Source organism: Ictalurus punctatus, chromosome 14, assembly GCF_001660625.3.
Source record: "Ictalurus punctatus breed USDA103 chromosome 14, Coco_2.0, whole genome shotgun sequence".
NCBI lineage: Eukaryota > Metazoa > Chordata > Actinopteri > Siluriformes > Ictaluridae > Ictalurus > Ictalurus punctatus.
Window position 1 is genome coordinate 24,160,381 of NC_030429.2, and position 24,326 is coordinate 24,184,706.

Sequence of the window (24,326 nt, forward strand, 5' to 3'; positions counted from 1 at the left end):
TAACTATTCACCATAAAGCAATAGTTTAAATAATGTTAATTTTCAGTGAATAAAACTGAAATAAAGGACTGACTAAAGTAACATGACGTCTGATCAGTTGGAGGCGTACTGTACACATAATTGTAGTTTTGTGATGTTCGCACCAGATGAAGTATTATCTACGCTAAAGTGTATATTAAAGTGAGTGCACAAGCGTTGGGCGCGTTGGATGATGCTGATGCTTACACAGTATACACCCCTCACAGCTGATAATACACGCCGGTGTTTAAGCTTCAGTCTTGTGCCACAAAGTTTTCCAGAAAGGAAACCATTATTCAAGTGGAAGCTCTTTTTCTGCACGCTGTCGGCCATCTTTAAATCAGACGTTCTAGCTACGCAGCTTCCGTCAATCGCGCTAACTCATCGTTAACAGCCCAGTCATTAAATCCAGCTTATTTTGGTCCGAACACACAATTCAAAGTGTTCTCCAACTGGAAAATTTATGCGACGATGCCACTGAGCATGTGCAGAGTGATCTGGATCACCGTAGCTCGCTTCCGATCTGCGCCGTCTGATAATGTTACGACAGACCCCGTCCTCCCTTATCCTTTTATCCCTTCCAGGCCAATAGCTCTGAGCGGATTCCCAGTGCGAGCGTCCCGCTGTTATCCGCGCGTACGTTACACAACACGCCTCATCAATTCAAAAGCACTTGAAGTATAAACCGACGTGCTGTACGTTCACTCACACACTCATCCGAACTGCTCTAATCCTGTCGAGTGCTGCCTTACGTAAAGCTCTCGGTGACGTTTATGTAAAGCTATAAAAGAGTGAATCGGGGTGTTCGTGCGAAAGCGATGGTGCTGTACATCAGCTGAATCGCTTGAAGGAGGGGGGGGGCGGTCACGTTCTTGCTTCAGGTTTGTAATATAACCCCTGCTGTGCCGATTTTATGCAAAAATGATGATACGATGTCACAGCGTCTTCAGATTTCCCATGAGACCACAGGAGAAATGCTACAGGACGCCTCAGCGGCCATGTCAGCGTTCGGTTATTTGGCTCGAGAAACTTCTAGAGCGATTTCATTGTTTGTGTGTAAAACGTTTTGTTCTCTGTGTTACAGATTTAGACTTTGTGACCAACTCTCGTTCCAATACGTTATCGTTTCTATAGTAACGGCTCGTTCACGGTTACGTGTACGGTGGATGCGCGACGTAAGCCGAGGCTAATATAATATAGAGATTTTAGGGAAAAAAACCCCATCGTGGAATCGTTGATATGGTGGCGTTTTCCGTGAGGAGATGTTATGCTGTGTTTAACGTTTACGGAAGGAGTCTCCAGTGTCGGTGCTTTGTAACAGGCAGCAAGTTTTCCACCATGGATGTCTTATTTCCAGCGTGGTCTTATTAACTTCGAGAGGGGGCTGGTGGTGGAGCCATTTATAGCAGCTATAGCATAAGCGAAAACTGGAATGAACTTGTTATGGATGTTTCTCAGCATTAAATGTAACTACAAATAGTTAAAAAGCACCAAACACATGAAGGCTGTATATGATCGAGTACAGTCGGGGTTCTTGTATTTATTTATTTATTTATTTATTTATTTATTTATTGACTCTCTCGAGGTAAAATCTTTCATCAGCGTTTCTTCTAAACGGTAAAACCTCAGCGGATAACGTTCACCCGTGCTCTCTCTGTAAAAGTCCCTGCCCCTACTCGGTTTACCATCTCTACGGAAAAGCCCGTTTCTCCCGCCATCACAGAGACCCTCTTGTGAGTCGCATGACCTTTCGACCGCGCGTTCTGAATCGAATCGGGAGCTGTGAAGGAACGAGCGAACACGCCGGGTTTAGGGAAGTCACGTTTTCAAAGACGTTTTAAGGACGAAACGCCGCCACATGACGTAGTAACGTAGAGGATGAACGGGGAAAACGCCAAGGCCGGTTCGTTCCACGGAGATCTAACGGTCAGTCCAGCTCGGGACGGGGCTTCTGAGGTTAACATGCTGTGTGTTCGAGTAAAGAAATCTACTTTCGGTTTGGGAGGCGGTCTTTGCTAGATTCTTACGTGGGACTGAAATTTCGCCCCGTGTTGAAATTTTATTTATTTATTTATTTATTTATCACATTTATTCTTATTATTTTACAAATGATTTATTTTTCACCTGGTTTCAACATATATTTTAACGGTTGAAGATTTTTCTAGTTTTTCAGTTCGTTTCGTAGGAGACTAGATGGTTTATCCCATTTTCGCCCGATTCTGTTCCTACCGGTTTCCACCCACTAGCTAAGTGAGCCGATTCTCTCTCATCCCACGACACCTTCCTCTGAGACAACCAAACCCAACCTTGCCATCTTTTTTCTTCTCTCCCCCCCCCTCCGAATTGCTGTTCACGCTGTATCCCAGGGTGGCGTAACGCACTCTGAGGAAAGAGCCATCTACCCCCTTCTGCATACATGAGCTCACACACATCCCTGATTGGCTAGTGTTAAAGTCTGTACATCCTTCCCACCAATAGAGCACGTCCACTGATGGCTGTGGTATCGCCAAGATTCAAATCCATCATCCATGGACAATAGGGCGAACCTTTCTGTTGCAGGAGCTCTGGATCCTGTGTTTTTTTTTTTTCTTCTTCTTCTTTTCTTTTCCCCCCTCCTAGATCTAGTTCATGCTCATGTACCTTCTCGTTTGCTCTAGGGAGGAAATTAGGGTCCACTTCGGGTCCTATATCTACTCTGAATATAAAGTAGACCCATTTCTAGACTCCGTTCTGTTTAGGTATAAAAGTAAGCAATGAAGTGCACCGAAGTCCTGAATAGAGAAGGAGAGTCAGTAGAGGTGCAGCTTTTCTTCATTCAGTATTGTAAAGAAACTGAGACGCCTCCCTCGGAGACCCGATGAGAGGCTTCATTGTCCCTCTGAGAGCGTCTCGTCCGGATCTATCCAGCACAAAGATCCTCCTGAGAGGTTTAAGCTAACGTGCAGGTGTGTGTGTGTGTGTCTTAAGCTGCCTGCAGTTCCTGCCTCAAAGAACTGAAGTAAGTGCAGTATAGGTCTAGATTTGGGTCAGAACATTCAGGCTTTTAACGGACGATAAAAGACACGGTGCTTTTCAAAAGTTAGAAGATGAAAAGATAAAGACGTTATGGATGATGGAAAAGTACTGAATCTGAAGTTGTTGTTTTTATACTTTTTGTCTCTGACAAACAATACTCTTGTGTTCCCTCACCAAAAGCCATTATCCTACCTAGCTATTAGCTACACCTACCTCTTAGCTAGCTAGCTGATGTGTCACTACCTGTAGCTTCCATTGAAGAATTTATGATGTCACGTAAATACATTTTCTACCCATTTATGAAATACTGATACAGGAATACCATAATCGTATTGATTTTCACGTTTATGTCGCCAGTCGAAGCGGCTCATTTGCACTTGCTTCGCCCCGACACACTCGCGTCTCTGCAGGATCGTAAGAAAGAGCCCTGCATTAAAGGAGTTCTTCAGGCAAAAATGCTAACACGGCGAGTCTGGGACGGTCTGAACGATTCCTAATGCATTATGCTCTTATGTAACTCCTATTAACTTTCATTCATGGAGGTTTCGGGTCCTTTTTACCCCGCGGCTAAAAATAAACCGCGTCTATACACGGCCTCAAAGTTCTGAAACCCAGACCTGCATCCGTATTGCTGTCTGTTCTGGTGTAAAAGTTCGGATTTCCAGCCATGTGACATTCCAACCGTGACGCAGCAGTTCCCTACGCTGCACTTCGCAAAACAATGAATGAAAATCAATATCGAGGCAGGGTTTTTTTTTTTCCTTCTTCTTTAGAGCTTTCGGCAACAGTCCTTTATAATAGCACGAGGGATGAAGAGAAGAAGCCTGAATGCAGGGACATGGTATGGACACTAAGTTCCTGTTTAGAAGGATTTTATTTATTTTCCCCCCTCTTCCTGAACGATGACTCGCCCTTTAATAGAAACGGACGTCATGTGGCGTATTTTCCAGACTATAAGTCACTCTGCTGTGCGCAGACGCAACCTCCTAAATGCTGTCCGCTTAGCGGGATCGATCTTCATCTCACCGAGTTCTGCGCTGTAGGAATGTACCAGGCGTTCTTCTGATAAATGTTCTGGAATGATTGAGGAAGGTTTCTGTATCTTTAAAGAAGATTCCAGAACTTTTGGAAGGTTGTTGAATGTTTGTGGAAGGTTCTGAAATCTTTTGAAGAGAGTTGCTCAATCTTTGTAGAGGGTTCCAGAATGTTTGGAAGAAGGTTGTTGGATCTTTGTGGAAGGTTCCAGAATGTTTGGATCTTTGTGGAAGGTTCCAGAATGTTTGGAAGAAGGTTGTTGGATCTTTGTGGAAGGTTCCAGAATGTTTTGAAGAAGGTTCCAGAAAGTTTGGAAGAAGGTTGTTGGATCTTTGTGGAAGGTTCCAGAATGTTTGGAAGAAGGTTCCAGAATGTTTGGAAGAAGGTTGTTGGATCTTTGTGGAAGGTTCCAGAATGTTTGGAAGAAGGTTCCAGAATGTTTGGAAGAAGGTTGTTGGATCTTTGTGGAAGGTTCCAGAATGTTTGGATCTTTGTGGAAGGTTCCAGAATGTTTGGAAGAAGGTTGTTGGATCTTTGTGGAAGGTTCCAGAATGTTTTGAAGAAGGTTCCAGAAAGTTTGGAAGAAGGTTGTTGGATCTTTGTGGAAGGTTCCAGAATGTTTTGAAGAAGGTTCCAGAATGTTTGGATCTTTGTGGAAGGTTCCAGAATGTTTGGAAGAAGGTTGTTGGATCTTTGTGGAAGGTTCCAGAATGTTTGGAAGAAGGTTGTTGGATCTTTATGGAAGGTTCCAGAATGTTTGGATCTTTGTGGAAGGTTCCAGAATGTTTGGAAGAAGGTTGTTGGATCTTTGTGGAAGGTTCCAGAATGTTTGGAAGAAGGTTGTTGGATCTTTATGGAAGGTTCCAGAATGTTTGGAAGAAGGTTGTTGGATCTTTGTGGAAGGTTCCAGAATGTTTGGAAGAAGGTTGTTGAATCTTTGTGGAAGGTTCCAGAATGTTTGGAAGAAGGTTGTTGGATCTTTGTGGAAGGTTCTGAAATCTTTAGGAGAGTGAATGAGCGAATGGCTAAAGATGGTAATCGAGAGAGTGATGCTTAGTCATGATGGTGTTTTTATGGTGTTTCGGCTGACGTATATCTGGCACATGACGTGTTAATCCGGGATATCGGTGATAATTTGGGGGAAATTACACTACACTTATTTTATTCCAGCTGATCTGTCAAGTCGAATCACATTCAAATCACAACATGTACATCATCAAACCTCCTCTGGCAAAAACGAACCCCGCTCGCGTAGTTCTTTATAGTCAAAAAAGACGTATCTGATAAAACGGAAATACAAGCTTCAAGTCTTATGTGAGGACATTAAAACAAAATCCCGAAAAGATCTGGAACACGCGACATTGTGGAAACATCCTTCGTATTTTGTTTCACAAATCCTAAAATGAATTCATTTACGTTCGTACATATGACATTTTAAGAAAAATCAAGAAAAGCATTGCTTTATCGTTTCACTCATTTAGTGTCTTTTGGTTTTGTACATTTATTCTGATATTCACATATACACATATAATATAGACACACATACTGCATGTATACACATTCAGATTTCAGAAGACTCGATCCTTTCGATCCAGGGAAGACCTGAGGGCTCTGCTGGAGCCCCGCCCACCACAGCTCCAGCTCTGCCTCCTCTGAGCTTCTGCAGTTCTCTCTCCAGGCTCTCGTTTTTGTGAAACATCTCCAGGTAGCTGGCCTGCAGCTCTCTCTGATAGCGAAGGACCTTCTCCTTCTCCAGCTGCCACGTGCTGCGTTCGGTGTCGAAGGCCGAGGCTTGAGCTTCGCTCTGACGTCGCTCCAGCAGCAGCTCGGCACGGAGACGCTCCTCTGTGGAGCCGTTCGTCCCGCCGTCCTCGCCCGGAGTCGCCTGGTGGGAGGACAGGTTCTGCGCCGACTTCCCCTGCAAGAAAAACGCGAGACGTTTTCAGAGAGGAACGACGGCAATACGTGTACAGTGTACGGTCATGGTCAGTGCACTGAGAGTCGACATCATCCCCAAGCAGTCTTACCAAGGCACACTTGCGGCGTGCGGCCTGCAGTGCCAGTTGCAGCATGTCCAGCTGACCATCTTTGGTGCACAGCTCCTGGCGCGTCTCGCGCAGCTGCGTCTTCAGCAGGAAGATCTCGCTGAGCTTCTGAGTCACTTCGGCCTGGGAGTCTTTGAGCTGCTGCTTCAGCAGGGAGATCTCACCTGCCTTCTGACAGACCTACACACACACACGTTCATCATGTAAATGTTTTGCGTCATCCGTCCAGCCAGACAATGTCCCAGACAACCGGACTTTAAGAAAGCCGTGAAGATCAACGTGTACTGGGAGTGAGAATGAACGGAAGCCCGTGCTTGGCCGAAATTCTTGCAAGTATAAAAAATATAGAGCTAATAGTTTGTATTTGGGAGCATGTACCTCCCATTGGGACTCCTCAAGCTGTGGTTGGAGCTCGTGGCTCCGCCCAGCTCCACCCTGTTTCTGCAGGCTCTGGTATTTGCGACGCAACGTGTTCAGTTCGTCTTGTACTCGGCTGCGCTCGTGCTGAGCCTTGTAGAGCTGCAGCTGCAGGGCACGCTGGGAGCGCTGAGAATGCTGGGATACCTGGCGCAGCTTAGTGGTGTAGAGCTGCTTCAGCTCGGACACCTCCTTCTCCCAAAGCCGCTGCTTCCCTTCGAACACCTACACACACCCCCACACCCACACACCCACACACAGGGGATGGACAAAATAGCACGAAACCCATCAATGTTTACTCTCTTTATATTATATTAACAGAAATGCTAAACTTTGATTGGTGTTCAGTTGCAGAGCTCCTGTGTACACCAGTATGAGTTACCATTTAAAAAAAAATACACCACGACAGCAGTCGTTCTCTCCCCAATTAAACAGGAGATGAGCCAGTCGACATATTAACCAGGAATGATCTGAGCAGGTGTTTTGAACTCTTAAGTATTAACCGACACTGCCTAAAAGCCCCGCCCCCTTCCCCTTAATCTTAATCTCTCATGCTCTTGGGATTCATTAGGTTCCTCACTTTGGCACAGGAAACGGATGTTTTCGAGTTCATTTAGTTCATGTGACAAAATCCGTCAATGCATGTTTGACTTTGGGAACGTTTAGACTAGGATATATTTAATATCGGTTATATTGATTAGGAACGCCAGTATGATGTTTCGACCAAAGATTGTGAAAAGAGCACCTTTTGGTTTCTGAATGAAAGAAGAATAAACGGACAAAAATTAAAATATTCCTTCAGGAAAGTCTCAAAAATCAAACTCTTTATAAATGATGATGATGATGATGATGATGATGATGATGATGATGATAACGGTCAGTGCTCGGACTCGATCAAACACTGATTCATTCAAAGAATCAGCTATAAGTCCACCATCCGGCTGAGTTTTCTCAACCGCCACCGCCTGCAAGCAGTTCCTGACTTATTATTATTATTTATTATTATTATTATTATTAATAATAATAATCCCTCCCATAGTTTCCTTAAACCTCAAAAGGTAGAAATGCTCAATGCTATCAGCTCCGGATGATTAAATCATTTATCACAGTATTTCTCTTAATGGTTAAAATGTTACAGGCTTGTAAAACCCTGAATAGTTCAGTATTAAGATGTCATTTCTGTTGAAGAAATTTCACTAGGAGATACCGTGTTTTGGCTTGGGCTGCGTGTGCAATAATCACCCCCCTGTACTTTAGTGCTAACCTGTGCAATGGCATCCTCGCTTTCATCCAGGTTCCTCCTCATCTGCCACAGTTCATGCTCTTTCTCCTGTAGTCGCTCCTCCAGGTCCTTCACCACGTCCTCCAAAGATTGTGAGAGCTCATAGGACTCGGGGGCCATACTAAGAGCACCGATGCCTACCGTGCCTGCCGAGGTCCGCTCGAGGGAGCCGATGTGCTCGATATGACCCATCGAGGCACTGATCTGCCCGAGCTGGGGGCGGAACGGAGGGCGGTACGGTGGCAGGCTGCTCATAGAGTTGTGGCCGGAGTCTGAGGCCGTCTCCTCTTCATGGGGTACCGCCAGGACACCCTTGTTGGCGCTGGTACCCACTCGTGAAGGAGACGAGGACGAGGAAGACGTGGATAGAGATTTGGATGTCATCTTGGAGTAGAGCGAGTGCTTGCCATTCATCAATTCCTCGGATTTGGATGGGTAAAGGTTCTGCATGGAGCTAAAGCTCTTCGGCGTCACCGGCTTAAAGGCAGACGACCTCGAACGAGGCTTGGGAGGAAAAAAAAAATGTCCATTAGTGTCTTCTGTATTTGAGAACATGCCATTCTTAACAGCGATTACATCAAGAGATCATGTCCTGAAACCATGCCAGACGACGTGAATGAACGTACATCTCTGCTGCTTCACGTTTTTATTTTTTATAGGATAAATCTGCTCCAGTGTTCGATTTCACAGCGAAACGTATTCAAACGCACGCCAGATAGGCTGCCCAGACCTGGAGAGTTTACATGATTTACTACCGGATGGTGTTGCCGCTCAGCTATAAACGGAAATCCCTTCAGAACGATTTCCTTGCTTTAATGCAGGCAGATTGGACATTTCATTTACAACCTCTGACGAGTAGTATACGCAGAGCGTCGCTCTCCGCCTGCCGTTCTGTCATCTCTTCACTTAAAGAAGGATTCTTTACTGACTAAGCAGGGGGATGAAATCGGGAATGTACGTGACCGGAAAGACAAGTTTGGCGCGTAATCGTAAAGCTGTATGCCTTTTATTACATTCCATTCATTTCTAAAGTCATAAAAGCATTACGTTACCATTAAATGGCAGCGCTAGCATCGTATGAACGCTCTCTACCGTTTAAGAAGACAAGAGCAAACATAAAAGCCATTAATAGATAGTTGAGTTAACAAGGAATTGTCGAATTAGACTAACCAAAATCTTCAGAAGTCTCTCAATTGTGCCTGAGATGTTAGATGCAACAGGTTAAATTGTGACTTTGGCCTTTGTCGGTTTGCACATCTTGCGAATGTAAATATAACAACAGCATGCTACTTATTTTTCATCCCTTCTCCAATCATCCCTTTCATACCTTGTCAAACTTGCCGCCTATTGGGAGAGAGTTCTTGCCCAAGTCCACCTCTTTGCCGTCTTTATGATAAACCTTGGTGTAGAGGTTCTCCTCCTCTCTGGAATGCTCCCTCTTGATGGATGAGCTGCCGAAGACGATGTGCTTGCCTGCTTTCGGCTCCTTCTTCGTGATGTTCAGGTAGTTCAGCAGCTCTCTCTGGCTGAAGCCCTTCTTGCTCTGCCGCTGTGGGACCTGAGGAACGGCTTTGTTGACTTTGGTGGGCGACACGTCGTGCTTCTCGATCAGACTGCCCACACTACCCATAACGCAGTCAGCAGATGCCAGAGAGGATGCTGGATAAATGGCGCTGATGCTCTTGCTGGGATCTTGGGTCAAAGGCAGGGCCTGGACTGTTGCCATTGGTTATATGATTAGCTGGCTCCAATGGGAAGTCTGAAATGAAAAGGTAAAGGGAGATGAGGAATTGATGAAGAACTGATTGGAGGTGTGACAATGTTTTATAGCACATATCCAGTCCTGACAAGAATATGTGGACGCTTCACTTTCCCTACAGTGTCATTCGGGATGTAGATTGGGACAAGCCCATACCCAGTGCCTACCAACAGCAGATCATGCACCTAAAATCGGCATTTGGAAGGTTAATGACCTCAATCTTTTGCATCAAAGGCACCACCCTCTTCACTTCCTCCAGTGTCTGTATACTCGTCCCCAGAGGTCCATTTCAAACTAAGCGCCTTAGGAGCCAAAGATTTGGATTGATGGACATCTCTTTGATGGACAGCTCTTTGGATGGACATGTCCGTCCATTCATCCATATTCCGTACCACTTGTCCTACACGGGGTCTCGGGTGGAGCGTGGAGTCTATCCCAGGGGACTCTGGGCACAAGGCAGGGGACACCCTGGCTGGCGTGCCAACCCATCGCAGGGCACAATCACAGATTTGGATTGACGTAAAGATTTATATCCAGCAATCATAAGTGGAATATTATCGAAAAAGGACAGTGCCACATCTTTACAGAACACTTAATATTCTGATCAGACCGTACTTTATCCGATAAATTACTGTAAAGCTTCCTCGTGTGCGGATAAGGTGCTACACAAGTAAAAGTAATTATTAGGTAATCGAGAACCTGGGCAGCAGTATGTGGGTGGATTCGAGCTAGCACAGCTGTGTAGGCAGCAAAGACCTCTGAAATCAAAAGCTGCAGCGGCACCCACATGACGAGAAAAACAAAACCGCAAGGCCACGTGCACTTGTACACGCTGCTGCTTGCACTCAGAAGGCCTCGATTACTTGCAACTATACATCAAAAACCCACCCGGAGTGCTTTCCCAGACAGCAGAGATGCCCTCGTCGGTACAGCGTTAAAATGTTTGAGCTCGAGAGCAAACACATCTCCCACACATTCATGATGAGAGAGACTTTATGGCTGGGAGCTATCTAAGCCCACCCACTGTCTTACCTCTTGTCCCTTTTTATTATTATTTTTTTTTATGCAGTTATTCATTGAAATTATTGCCATGGAGAGGATGGCGTTTTCATCCTATACTTTACTTTCTGCATCTGACTGTGTGGTCTGCATGAACGTTATCATCACCATCATCACCGTTATCCTCATCCTCACCATAACAAACCTCCATCGTCTATCATTTAAGACTCGTTAACGACTTGTTAAACGAAATAAAATACTTCTCTGGTAGCAAGAAGGTAGATTTCGAACACTGTTCGTGGTCAGGAACACTGTAACAGTGATTCGTTTCATTTTAATTTTAGCGTTTGGGATGTATAGTAATAGGAGACACAGCGGTGAAGGAAAGTGGGCGGGGCAAGTGATGTGAAATTTAAACGGAGAAGAGATTCAATATGGGGGGAAAAAAAAAACCCCCAAGAAAATGTCCAAATGCGAATTTTCATTTTGTCGGTTATACCACAGCGCTGTTGAATTCTTGAATCTGATTGGTTAGAAGGATGTTGGTTAATTTGCTGTAACGGCGGCTCGTTAACGTAATCTAAATCTAATAATAAAAGGCTTCGTTAACTAACGACGCATGACATGACCGAACGTATCGTCGTCGATTTGTTGAAGCTTTCTGTAAGGAGAAGTTTATTCGACGTGTACGGAAGAAGCGTTCCAAAACATTAAATGTAAATATAAATGGAGTTCAATTACAATTCGTCATTAAATTAAAAACGGTCATCTCGGGCAAACCGTTGTGGCGCAAGAAGAATAGCTCGCTCAGGGAAGTGCTGTTATTGGGAAATAATAAACGTGGAGGTGGGAACAGGAACTCCGCTTTGCGTCAGCCTGCATCACCACCCTGTTGTGGATTATTTTATTTTCCTGTAAACAGCACAACCCTAAGTGTTTTTTTTTTTCCTTACTTATGTAATAAGCTAAACACCTACACAAACCCAGAACCTGGAAAAAAAACAAACACACACCACCACAAATGCGTCAGAGTATCAAGCCGTGTGTGACGGTGCTCGCTAACGCTCGGCTGCAGTCGGAGTTTCTCTTTCAGTCACAGTGGGGAAACTACACCTAACTAGAAACTAGAACCTCCGAGGAGGACGTCCCAGGTGTCCCCACAGAGCCGTGTTAACCACCGAGTTAGATCCGTCCACCCCCTGTCTACCCCCCTCTCAGGTTCTCTCCCACACCACCTCATCGTTCCTGAGAACCTCATTAAGGCTGTGTATTGACTTCATTTTGATCCCTCGCTTCTCCTCTGCTCTATAAATATAGTCTGTTGCCGCTGCAAGGCTATAAAAGCAAAAATACCCACAATGCACGCAAGTGTTTCTCTCAGTAGAAAGACGCGCGCACACACATGCGCACACACTTGAACATTTTTTATTCCTGACATTTTTATTTCTACCCTCATAGAATTTCTCAAATCTCTCTTCTCTCATCCAGCCAATGACTCCAATACATCCAACTATTTCAGTTTTAGCGTCCAATCATTTCAGCCGAGCGTCCAATCATTTCACTTTTAGCATTCAATCATTTCACTTTTAGCGTCCAATCATTACACTTTTAGCATCCAATCATTACACTTTTAGCGTCCAATCATTTCACTTTTAGCGTCCAATCATTTCACTTTTAGCGTCCAATCATTACACTTTTAGCATCCAATCATTTCAGCTGAGCGTCCAATCATTACACTTTTAGCATTCAATCATTTCACTTTTAGCGTCCAATCATTACACTTTTAGCGTCCAATCATTTCAGCCGAGCGTCCAATCATTACACTTTTAGCGTCCAATCATTTCAGCCGAGCGTCCAATCATTTCACTTTTAGCGTCCAATCATTTCACTTTCGTATCCAATCAAGTTCATCAATCTGAAAAAACCCCCAAACTGAAAAAGAATCGTGCCAATTCATCATTTGCTCTCTGACCTTCTCATGATACATAGTGCAGTTAGCCCTGTGTGTATTTGAATATAAATAAACCACCTGACTGCAGTGCTGAAGCTGAGGATGAGCATCCCTGGCCCTATTTCAGTCAAATGTGCCAGTACACCACGAGTGAACAAGAACTCATAAAAGGTCAAATTTAAAATAAAAAGCACATTCACTCATTTTCTAACATGCTGTTCCACCACCGACCTCGCCCTCAACAACGAGACGAGCGCAGAGCACACCGTGGACTTCCAGAAATCTAAAAGCAGCAGACGCTCTCCCATCTACATCAGTGAGACTGAATTAGAGCGTATCTCCAGCTTCACGTTCCTGGGTGTTCACATCTCCTAGCACCATAATACTTCAACTCGGAGTTAGGAAAGCGCAACAGCGTCTTTACTTCCTGAAGAGTCTGAAGAAAGTTCATCTGTCTCCCCAGATCTTAACAAGCTGCTATCGCTGCACCGTTGAACGCATCCTGAGCACCTGCGTCACAGTGTGGTACAGTATGGCAGCTCCATGGTGTCCAGGGGAAAAAAAGAAGAAAAAAAGCCTTGCAACGGGTGTTGGAAACCACCCAACACATCACTGGTGCCCAACCCCCAGCCACTGACCATCTTCACCACAGGAGATATCTGCTAACACATTTAGGCTGTTTTCTTTGCTAATGCTAGCATCGATTCCAGCTGCTAACATGAATATACGAGACAGGAAGTCAAAATGGTACATACTGGTTATTTACAAGATCTTTTACTTCTAATTAATGCATCAAACTACATAATGTGAGTCATGTATATAAGCAGCAAAGTGAAAGAGAAAACAGTGTAGTTATACACACACACACACTTTTAAAAAAAAAAAAAAAAAAAAAAAGTAAGTTTTTGACCCATTTCCTATACTTTCCTCTAAATATAATTTCTCAATCCCTTTTCCACCCCTGCGAATGTGTTCATAAATAATACAATGACCCGGTTTGAGCAATTTCTTGAGGCTCCATTCTAAGTAGCTGATTCTGCAGAACATGACTTGAATCTGTTCCAGCCCTAAAAAATATTTCACAGAGCGGGGTGGCATCTTCTCCGTTTAAAACAAGTGCTTACCGCCGGAGCCGGCCCATTAGGCTTCATCTTCATCAACCGAGCAGCTTTTACTAACAATCTAAGTTAGTAAGAGAAAAGCAGTGAATGCTTTCCATCTGGGTTTGGGCCATTCATGTTCAGGATGTTAAAGCAGCCACAGAGTCTCCGATTGAATCCGAATGACTTCATTCAGGAAAAGCGTCCTGTTTAACTTGACATAATGATCCTAAAGCATTCTGTTTGTCCGCTGACCGCACTAATGTTGGCTCAAATGGTCTGAAACGCGGTTTGGGTTGGTAAATCCAAAGAAATTGGACCATTCAGATATCCGTCACTGATAATGTGTAATCTTACTAAATAAATAAATAAATGAAATGATTTATCAGTGAAACGGGTCATTTTCAGAACAGCTTGGTGGTGGAGAGACAGGTTGAACCTCCAAGGTATCTAAGCTGTTACTGTGTCGACACAGCGAACATCCAGACCGGTGGGTTGTAGGCTCAAGTCCTATTCATGGGTTTACGGTCACTTTGAATTAAATTTAACGTCTAGCATCCAACAAAGACATTTTTACAGCATACATCACTGTGCCGTACACGAGGAAGGCAGTAAAGGTGAATGAGACGACAGATCAGAATTTCATCTGTCATTTCCTCATATTTACCTTTTGTTTGAACCCACCCATTTTATCAAGTGACCAAAATACTGGAAGATGTTTCTCGCTGCCCGGGTGTGTAATGTTAGATCAGTGCTGTTCGTTGTTTGAACAATCAATCAAACATCTTCTCTGGGTTTGAGCCCTGGGTTTCGCCTGTGAAGACTGCGTTTGTTGTTAAAAAGGATAAACCAACATGAAGACCGGAGAGCTGTCTCTGGAGAAAAGCGAGACGTTTTCAAGCTGATAAAAGAGGGAAGATCTATCGGGTCATTGGACGAGCGTTGGGCATAACCAATACAACAATTTGGAATGTTCTGAAAAGGAAAGAATCCGCCGGTGTACTGAGCAGCAGACATGGAACGGGTCGGTCAAGGAAAACAACAGCTGATGACAGAAACAGTGTGAGAGCTGTGAAGAAAACCCCAAAAACAACAGTCAGTGACATCACCAACAACCTTCACAGGGCAGGGTGAAGGTATCACAAGTCTTTGAGCGCAGAAATATAGAGGCCGTACCACAAGATGCAAACCACTCATCTGCAGTAAGAATCAGAAAGTTAGATTGGAATCTGCAACGAAATACAGAGACGAGTCACAAAACATCTGGAACCAAGATTAACATCTACCGAAGTGATGGAAAGGCCAGAGTGTGGAGAAAGAAATGATCTGCTCACTATCTGTGAAACATGGTGGAGGTAGTGTCATGGCTGCTTCTGGAACATTCTCACTAATCTATATCGATGACATAACTCATGATGGTAGCATCAGAATGAATTCAGAAGCTGACAGGAAAATGTCGTCTAGAGAAATGCATCCGAATTAGAAACCAACAATTTGGTGATGTCACCGAGTCGCAGACTTGATGCAGTTACTGCAAGAAAGAGAGATGCGACCGAATATTAAGCATTTACTTTCATTTACGGCAAGACTTCTGTTCCGATACTTTTGCTCACCTAAAATTGGGTGGTCTGATACAAAAGGATGTTGTTTTAACACACCTAGATGTAAATACCAGGAAATAAAAGCTTTAGATCTCAAACCCGAACGTCTTTTTGAATTGGCCTTGCTGTTCGAGTACTTTCAGGCGGGACTGTAGGTGACATCCTTTAGTTAATGTCAGATAGGTACCGTTCTTTAGCTGAAGACTGAACTCCACCATTTGCTTAATGCAGCCTTGCGCAATACACCAGAGTCCCACAGCCAACATCATCACAATAACAAGTGAGAACCAGTACATTGTGCAACCGTGCTGGCATCATTTCAATTCAGATAAGGAAATATCGATTGTTCTGAATTTTCATATCCTGGGCCAGTGCAGTGACTGTGTGCTGTATGAGAGCTGAAGCTCTCATAACCAACAGCTCAAGAGAAAGTACATTAGCGAGGAGAGATCAAAAAGACGCCTCGTGATTTGATTCACGAGAGAACTCCGAGCCCTCGCTGTGTGTGAAACTGTGCACTTGTGCAATGCAGTGGTTATGGACGTGTCCTGAATTGAGCCTGGATAGCGAGTCAGGCCTGTACTCGTCTCTAGCGTGCATGGAGTGTCGACATGTAGAGCGAAACGGCTGCACGGGGACGCTGTTAGAAGTAGAGCACGTCCGGTTGAAGAGATACAGTGAGGAGACGGCGTCAGTACTGATATGAAGTGACTCGGGTTCGGCTCGACGTGTGGCGTGTGAGAGCGATGGCGAGTAAGCAGTGTGCGATGGAGCGATAGTACACTTTTACAGGGCAGATTGTCATCTTAATACTTCCTGCACTGGCACGTGAGGACACACGCGTACACTAATAACACAATCTTTATCGACGCCACCAAGATGGCCGGGATTAAAGCTGAAAGAAACACTAGTCTCCTGGGCTCCCACACAATAACTGTTTAATTCAGTTATTAAATGATTCAGTTTATATCTTTTTCCAAATGTGCAAACGTAACCAGTGGGGATGAATTCTCGAAAAATGTATCACTTATTATTTTGTGCTGGGACTTGACTTCTGATTGAGATCAATTCTTTAAAGAGCACCTATTATGGTTTTTCAGATATTTCCTTTCATGTAATGTGTTCTATACGTAGTTGTTTGTGAATGTAAAACGTCTGCAAAGTTTCAAAAATCAAAGCGCACGACAAATGGGGTTATCGACTCCCAAAAGAAGGAATCGATTCTGAACAGCTGAATCGAGTCGTCAGTGATTCCAGACTTTACTTCCTGTACTGACCTACGTAGGTTTGTAACGAAAAGCCCCGCCTCTGGTCTTCATCGGCCGCCCGCTGACAGCGGTAGACCGATCACGACAGACTGGGACGTCTGACCAATCAGAGCAGAGTATGCTCTCTGAAAGGAGGGGTTTAGAACGACTCCTTTAGAACGGATCATTGAACGAGTCGTTTGTGACACTGGGGAGGAAAGTTAACGCTGCAGTTTAAATTACGAGCACGTTAAAGTGTTTTTTGTTCTCGGATGCACGTAAATCTATCGTATGAGAGCTTTAGAGCAAAATTAGGCACGTTTCAAAACCATAATAGGGGCGCTTGAACAAAGCTTTAGTAAATTACGACAGGAGCATTTCGTTACGATGAAAGGATGTGTTGTGGAAATGCTTTTTGAACGTTCAAATCAAAGAAGATGAACGATGTTCGATGTCGTCTTTCATCTCGATTCTGCGCGCCGAAACATTGCGGCTGCGATAAAATGTAAAACGCGTTCCAGGTGGAGGAATCGGGACGAGGTCGGTTTAAAATTCACGTGGACTGAAACTCCTGGCTGGCTGGAAAGTGTAAAGAATGTCTGAGACGGAGACGGCGCAAAGCCTGGAGCTAACAGATCTGAGGGAGGAGGACAGAGAAGCCTTTTAAAGAGCGGCCACAAATCTTTCACGACTTCAGAAATGCTGCATCTAGTTGTAAATACTGTGCGGTCTAAAGAGCCGACAACGGCTGAGGTTTGATTTTATAACCCAGACAGCCTCCATCCCCCATCACCCCCCCGTCCCCCATTATGTACCTGCTTTGAGGAATAGCTTTAATTAGAGACTTGGCCACTAAACAAGCTGATGGTGGCCATACTGGATACAAACGCGTCATGACGTCTGACCAAAGATGTTTTTTTTTATTCATCCAGGCCTAAATATGCTGCCATTATACAGTTTTACACTCTTGAATCTGATTGGTCAGAAGGTCTTGATGGATTTTGAGTCATATATAAGGAGTCTCTAGTGTTAATGCTTTGTACAGATCAGCGTTAAGTATTTTACAACATCCCCCTTCATGGGGTTATCGTGACTGTGGAGGTGCACATTATGTACGTGGAAAGAAATGAGTACAGGTTAACTCGTGTCGAATTTTCGTTAGTTAAAGATCAACTTCTGGACTTTTTCTGATCAGCTGATAAAACTCGGTCTTGCACCCAGCGCCTTTAAGAGCTCCGAGCTGCACTTGTAGGTCACTTTAGGGAAACGAATTCTTCAGCTCAGTCGGCCTTTTATTTAAAAAAAAAAAAAAAAAAAAAAAACCAAACATGAAAAGAATTTGGTTGGTGCAGCAAGCTTGCTCCAGGAGAAGTATCACGATCACAAGAAGATTCCAGGCATCTCTGGCCGAACGTACGAGAGGCGTCTGAAGTTTAGTGGCGCATGAAGACAGTCAAATTCCATACCTGCTTCCAAAGAACGAGTTAAAACCTGCCGCCCGGAGTTGCTTCACAGTCTACTGGTGTCGTGTTCTTCTAAAAATATCACCATGTTCACTTCCTGGTGTGGTTTTACATGATGATAATGTTTCCTTTCTGAAATAAATGACTTCCCTGGAAATCTAGCCTCGAGCTCAGTGAAACCTTCACTGACGGGTAGGTCTATTGAGAAAAAAAAAAAAAATGCCACAGAAGAAATGATGCACGCCCTTAGACAATAGAGCTCGCAGGTCTTTACACGGTTCCCTAAGAAAACAACACTTAGAGTCATCGCTTCATTGTTGCAAACGGTGCTTGTCAATCAGCCGACGGCTCCGCCCAGGCCGATTTGTTGGACCCGAGGCCCCTGGGATTGATCGGCTGTAGCGCGTCTGACGTGGCAAACGACGTGGAGTGGGGAGCCGACGCTGCAAAGAAAAGGCTTTCCAGAGCCAGTGAGACATCAGATGATTGATTGATGTGACGGGGAAACTGAAAACATGCTGAAGATATGGATCCTAGAATGGATCAGTTCTCCAGGACAGAACAAATGCATGAGCCATGCGCCAGTGGGTCGTGCCTTCTGGGCTGTTAACAGTTTACTGGTCACAGATATGTACATGTACCTCAAAATAAATAAATCAGTTTATAAAGATCTAGATCATGACCACCATCCCGTGGCTTCAGGACAAACTCCAAATTGTAGTAAAAAAAAATTTAATAAAAATTCTAGCTACTTTGAACTTTTTTTTAAAATCTGAAACGTTAACATTCTACACAGAACCTTACTTCTATTTTAACATAATGAAGATTTATATTTACACAAATTTACTGGAACCTCAGTCTTCATTCGTACGACGGTGGTCAGAATGACAGAAACGAAGCTTCCTCGTCCAGACACGAACAGTCAGCGATGGAGAAATGCTACACTGTCCAGATGAAGATTTGGGATAATATCCAGATACGATTTCTGGTGTGTTAGTTAGTGTAATGCTCAGAAAAGTGGAGCAACGGAAAAGCCTTTGCCCCGACATCGAGAGACTCTGATTCGCGACGACGCTGCAGCCGTCTAGGAACGGACACACGACCGAATTGGGGTAAAAAGTATCCCTTCCAGTATCCCTTCCAAAAAAACCCAACAAAATTAGTTTTTGTTTTTGTTCCAGATTTTTAAAAAAAATAAATAAAAATGATTAGTTAAAATTTTCTAAATATCCCTTAAATAAAATAAAAGTGACTGGATTGTCCATCCAAACAATTAATCAAAACAGAAACTGTTAACATTCAGGTAAATAATAAGGTTTAATAGATATTCAAATGCTAGAAAGTATCATTTATTAACGAAATGTAGCAAGAAAAGTTATTCGGAAGATGAAAATCTATCTTAATTTTTTTTTTTTTTAACTTTAATTAAAAAAAAAAAAAAAGCTAAGGTGTTCACTGCAGTCTGGCACAAAGGTTTTTTATTTATTTATTTACTTACTTTGGGATTTTGTGTAGAAAGTTTATAAAGAGAGAAGACGTAGTCCAGAGAGTGACCGAAATGATTTACGTTAATTAGAGTAAAGATCTCGGGTGATTTGGAGGCGATGTACGTCTTATGTTTCCCTAAAAACAGCCTTAAAGTGAATGTGCAAAAGTGTGAACACTATGCAGTACCTGAAAGGGTTAAACTTGGGCTCGGTGTTGTATCCTCATACTCTGGGGCTTAACGCAGCTTACACGTCTGGTCGAGTTTCATTGTGTTGCTGTCACTACTCCCCCCCCAGTATTAACAAGGTCATGACGGCGATACTCGGCACGGGTGGTTTCGCTGCACCTCCGTCTCTATTCATCTCCCCACAACGACCAGACAACAACGTCCTCTCACCAGAGAGCTGCTTATTCAAGATCACGACAGATGTCAGGCTTTAATCGATGTAGATCTCGAAGATGTTTTGACAGACTGTCTGTATGAGTTAGTGTCTTTACACTGAACCTGAACAATCACACGCGCTACATGTGGGCCGGGTTATTTTTCCAGATAATCACACAGGACTGACAAGGTATGTGCTGATATAATCACAATACAATACTGAAGGAAAAAAAAAAAGCAACAACCCCGCTCAAACCTAGCCTGCTTTGAACAGAATGCTGGTACTGAGACGGTATTTCTGAAGTGGCCAAGAGAACATCAACATGCCTGCTGATCGTATAAGGGATAACTGCCAAGAAAGAGTGCTGATCATTATGAAGCATGCTCTACCGTAAAGTCTGTTAGTTCCCGCTATCGGGACACTTCGGCCAGAGTCACTTCTCCGTACGCCGGAGGCGATGGTGGCAAGGAAAAACTCCCTGAGATGACATGAGGAAGAAACCTTCGGAGGAACCGGACCCAAAACCGTGACAGCAGACATCGCCATTATAAATCATTTCTCTCTCTAGAACCGTGTACTACATAGACTAAAAGTCGTGTCGACAGGAACACACGAGCTGATGAGCAGCTTACGAGTATGAGCATCCGAGTCAATTCTGAATTCCCCGCTTTAACGTTAGTGAGAACGGGGACGGACTCGCTTCACTCCTTAGACGAAGAAAGCCGGAGAAAGCCTTTATTTGGTCACGCATACTTTACAGTACAGCACAGTCTTTGTTTTCGCATGTCCCAGCTTGTTAGGGTCAGAGCGCAGGGTCAGCCATGATAGGGTTAAGGACCTTGCTCAAGGGCTCTACAGTCGCAGTGCTGGGGCTCGAACCCCCCGACCTTCTGATCAGTATCCCAGCGCTATGACAAACGGCTACGGTGTAAGTAGAATAAACCACTTTTGTGATGTGCTGTTAATAATCAGGAAAATATTCAACCTCAGGGTGACGATGGCAACGCCGGGTCACGTCGGGCCATGTCACACCGCTGCGTCGTGGATTATTTTCCTATAACGGCGTGCCCACGGGTGTTTTATTCCTTACGTGTCAAATCCCTACATATACTAATAGGCTAGCGTTACAGGATCGTTGTTAAAACTGGTATTTAATGATTGTTGTCATGGTTACATTCTATCGCAGATTAGTAGTGGTATTATAGGAGTGTTGAGTTATGTGATTAGATTTCCGATCGGATACACGTACAGTGAGGGGAAAAAGTATTTGATCCCCTGCTGATTTTGTACGTTTGCCCACTGACAAAGAAATGATCATTCTATAATTTTAATGGTAGATTTATTTGAACAGTGAGAGACAGAATAACAAGAAGAAAATCCAGAAAAACGCACGTCAAAAATGTTATAAATTGATTTGCATTTTAATGAGGGAAATAAGTATTTGACCCCTCTGCAAAACATGACTTAGTACTTGGTGGCAAAACCCTTGTTGGCAATCACAGAGGTCAGACGTTTCTTGTAGTTGGCCACCAGGTTTGCACACATCTCAGGAGGGATTTTGTCCCACTCCTCTTTGCAGATCTTCTCCAAATCATTAAGGTTTCGAGGCTGACGTTTGGCAACTCGAACCTTCAGCTCTCTCCACAGATTTTCTATGGGATTTAGGTCTGGAGACTGCCTAGGTCACTCCAGGACCTTAATGTGCTTCTTCTTGAGCCACTCCTTTGTTGCCTTGGCCGTGTGTTTTGGGTCATTGTCATGCTGGAATACCCATCCACGACCCATTTTCAATGCCCTGTCTGAGGGAAGGAGGCTCTCACCCAAGATTTGATGGTACATGGCCCCGTCCATCGTCCCTTTGATGCGGTGAAGTTGTCCTGTCCCCTTAGCAGAAAAACACCCCCAAAGCATAATGTTTCCACCTCCATGTTTGACGGTGGGGATGGTGTTCCAGGGGTCATAGGCAGCATTCCTCCTCCTCCAAACACGGCGAGTTGAGTTGATGCCAAAGAGCTCCATTTTGGTCTCATCTGACCACAACACTTTCACCCAGTTGTCCTCTGAATCATTCAGATGTTCATTGGCAAACTTCAGACGGGCATGTATATGTGCTTTCTTGAGCAGCGGACCTTGCGGGCGCTGCAGGATTTCAGTCCTTCACGGCGTACTGTGTTACCAATTGTTTTCTTGGTGACTATGGTCCCAGCTGCCTTGAGATCATTGACAAGATCCTCCCGTGTAGTTCTGGGCTGATTCCTCACTGTTCTCATGATCATTGCAACTCCACGAGGTGAGATCTTGCATGGAGCCCCAGGCCGAGGGAGACTGACAGTTCTTTTGTGCTTCTTCCATTTGCAAATAATCGCACCAACTGTTGTCCCCTTCTCACCAAGCTGCTTGGCAATGGTCTTGTAGCCCATTCCAGACTTGTGTAGGTCTACAATCCTGTCCCTGACATCCTTGGAGAGCTCTTTGGTCTTGGCCATGGTGGAGAGTTTGTAATCTGATTGATTGATTGATTGATTGTGGACAGGTGTCTTTTATACAGGTAACAAGCTGAGATTAGAACTCCCTTTAAGAGTGTGCTCCTAATCTCAGCTCGTCACCTGTATAAAAGACATCTGGGAGCCAGAAATCTTTCTGATTGAGAGGGGGTCAAATACTTATTTCCCTCATTAAAATGCAAATAACATTTTTGACGTGCGTTTTTCTGGATTTTTTTGTTGTTATTCTGTCTCTCACTGTTCAAATAAATCTACCATTAAAATTATAGACGGATCATTTCTTTATCAGTGGGCAAACGTACAAAATCAGCAGGGGATCAAATACTTCTTTCCCTCACTGTACATCTGCGCTGATATAGCAAAACAACATTTTGGATTTGTTCAACATTTACAAAATAAAACTGAATATATATTTTTAAAAAAATATAGAAACAAACTGATCTATTTTTTTAAATCTAATTTAACACCCAATTAATTTGACATCCGATGATATGATATTAATATACCATATTACGATATAAATCTCTAGGTCTGAGATCTCCTTATAATACAGCAGCTTTAATAGGAGTGTGTCTGTGTGTACACGCTGATTTAAGCATGACAAGGCCACCCTGAAAGCATTAAACCTTTTAACGGCGAACATGCTCCTGCCAGGACCCTGAGGAACGCTGGTGCTGTTTCAACACATTAAATCCATGAAAATGTCACTAATCACCACCAAGGACACACACACACACACACACACACACACACACACACACACACACACACACACTTTCAGTATTATCCAGTGGCTTTCAGATCTGCATGTTAAGGCTTCGTGTGATCATGTCATGTTATATATCCACACGTTCATCACAACCGCACATAGATAGATATCATTCAATAAACAATATATTCGCCCACCCCCCCCCTTTACAAATACACACAAATACCACTTTGGTGATGAAATGAAAAGGTCCGTAGTGACCGACTGTGGCTCTGGGGTCAGCCCGGTGTCTCAAACTTCACTGTACAAATGGCATTATTAAATTTCCCCAGCGGTGGTCTAAAAGGTTCCATGATGAAACGCACGGCCACTTTTCTAATTAACTTGCTGAGAACTCTGGACAGGAGCAGTGCTTCATTACTCAAATGCAGACCACAGAGAGCTCTTATCCCTCTACATCATCTCACACTTTAGCAAAGTGAAGCTCTGGCAGCTACACGGCACATCCATCACTGCGCACATCGAGTCTGATGAAACGGACCGTGTTTTCGAGTAAGCTTTCCAGACACCCGTGTTTACACACTGCATGCCTAGTATATCGTGCTTAAACAGAAAACTGATTTAAGGCATATATGAGAAAAGCACACACACGCTCAGCGTCTGTGAATGACTATATCATTGCTCTTCAAATATCTCTGCTATTAAGATAACTGAGAAGGCGCGAATAACTGATAACTGACCTGCCAGGAGTAATGATAACGGATCTCGGGCACAGGACTCTAAACTCATGAATCTAAAAGGAAAAAGGGACGGTGTGCAGGTACGACAGAGAGAATGCGAGTCTGGATCTGCGGACGGCTCTTGGAAGTTTAAATGGATAAGGCTTTGGAACTTCGTCACACTATCAATCATTCTGGATTTCATCCGGTCAGACTTGGATTCACGGCGTTGTCCTGAACAAAGCCTACAAACCACGCGTTCATGCTTCTCAGTAAGGCCTGGGGTGTACTTGCTTTTTACATGAACTATGTGTACGTCTATGTAAGATGGCGGTCACGTGTATCCTGCATCTATTCAGCGCATTGATTATGCACGTCCAAAAATAATAATAAGACAGATGTATGTTGTGCAGTATTAATGAAAATAGAATGGACAGTATATTTAGATGCAGACTCAGGTCTCGATATGTTCAGTCAAGCAAACGCCCAACCAATCAGATCTCGTTATGTTCAGTCAAGTAAACTCCCAACCAATCAGATCTCGTTATGTTCAGTCAAGTAAACTCCCAACCAATCAGGTCTCGTTATGTT

The 24,326-nt window shown here is 43.9% G+C and overlaps 1 protein-coding gene across 2 annotated transcripts in view; it reads right to left on the reverse strand.

Annotated features, from left to right (window-relative positions):
* Positions 1–2,348: 2,348 nt before the first annotated feature.
* The window catches only part of n4bp3 (NEDD4 binding protein 3), a 39,531-nt gene continuing 17,553 nt past the window's right edge, over positions 2,349–24,326 (reverse strand). For both annotated transcript variants that reach the window (XM_017484866.3, XM_017484865.3), the window contains exons 2-6: positions 9,140–9,571; positions 7,795–8,316; positions 6,492–6,755; positions 6,096–6,293; positions 2,349–5,986 (exon numbers count right to left, since the gene is read on the reverse strand). In XM_017484866.3, coding sequence (XP_017340355.1) covers positions 5,630–5,986; positions 6,096–6,293; positions 6,492–6,755; positions 7,795–8,316; positions 9,140–9,538 — 1,740 coding nt within the window. In that variant the 5' untranslated portion in view covers positions 9,539–9,571 and the 3' untranslated portion in view covers positions 2,349–5,629. The remainder of the gene's footprint in view (positions 5,987–6,095; positions 6,294–6,491; positions 6,756–7,794; positions 8,317–9,139; positions 9,572–24,326) is intronic.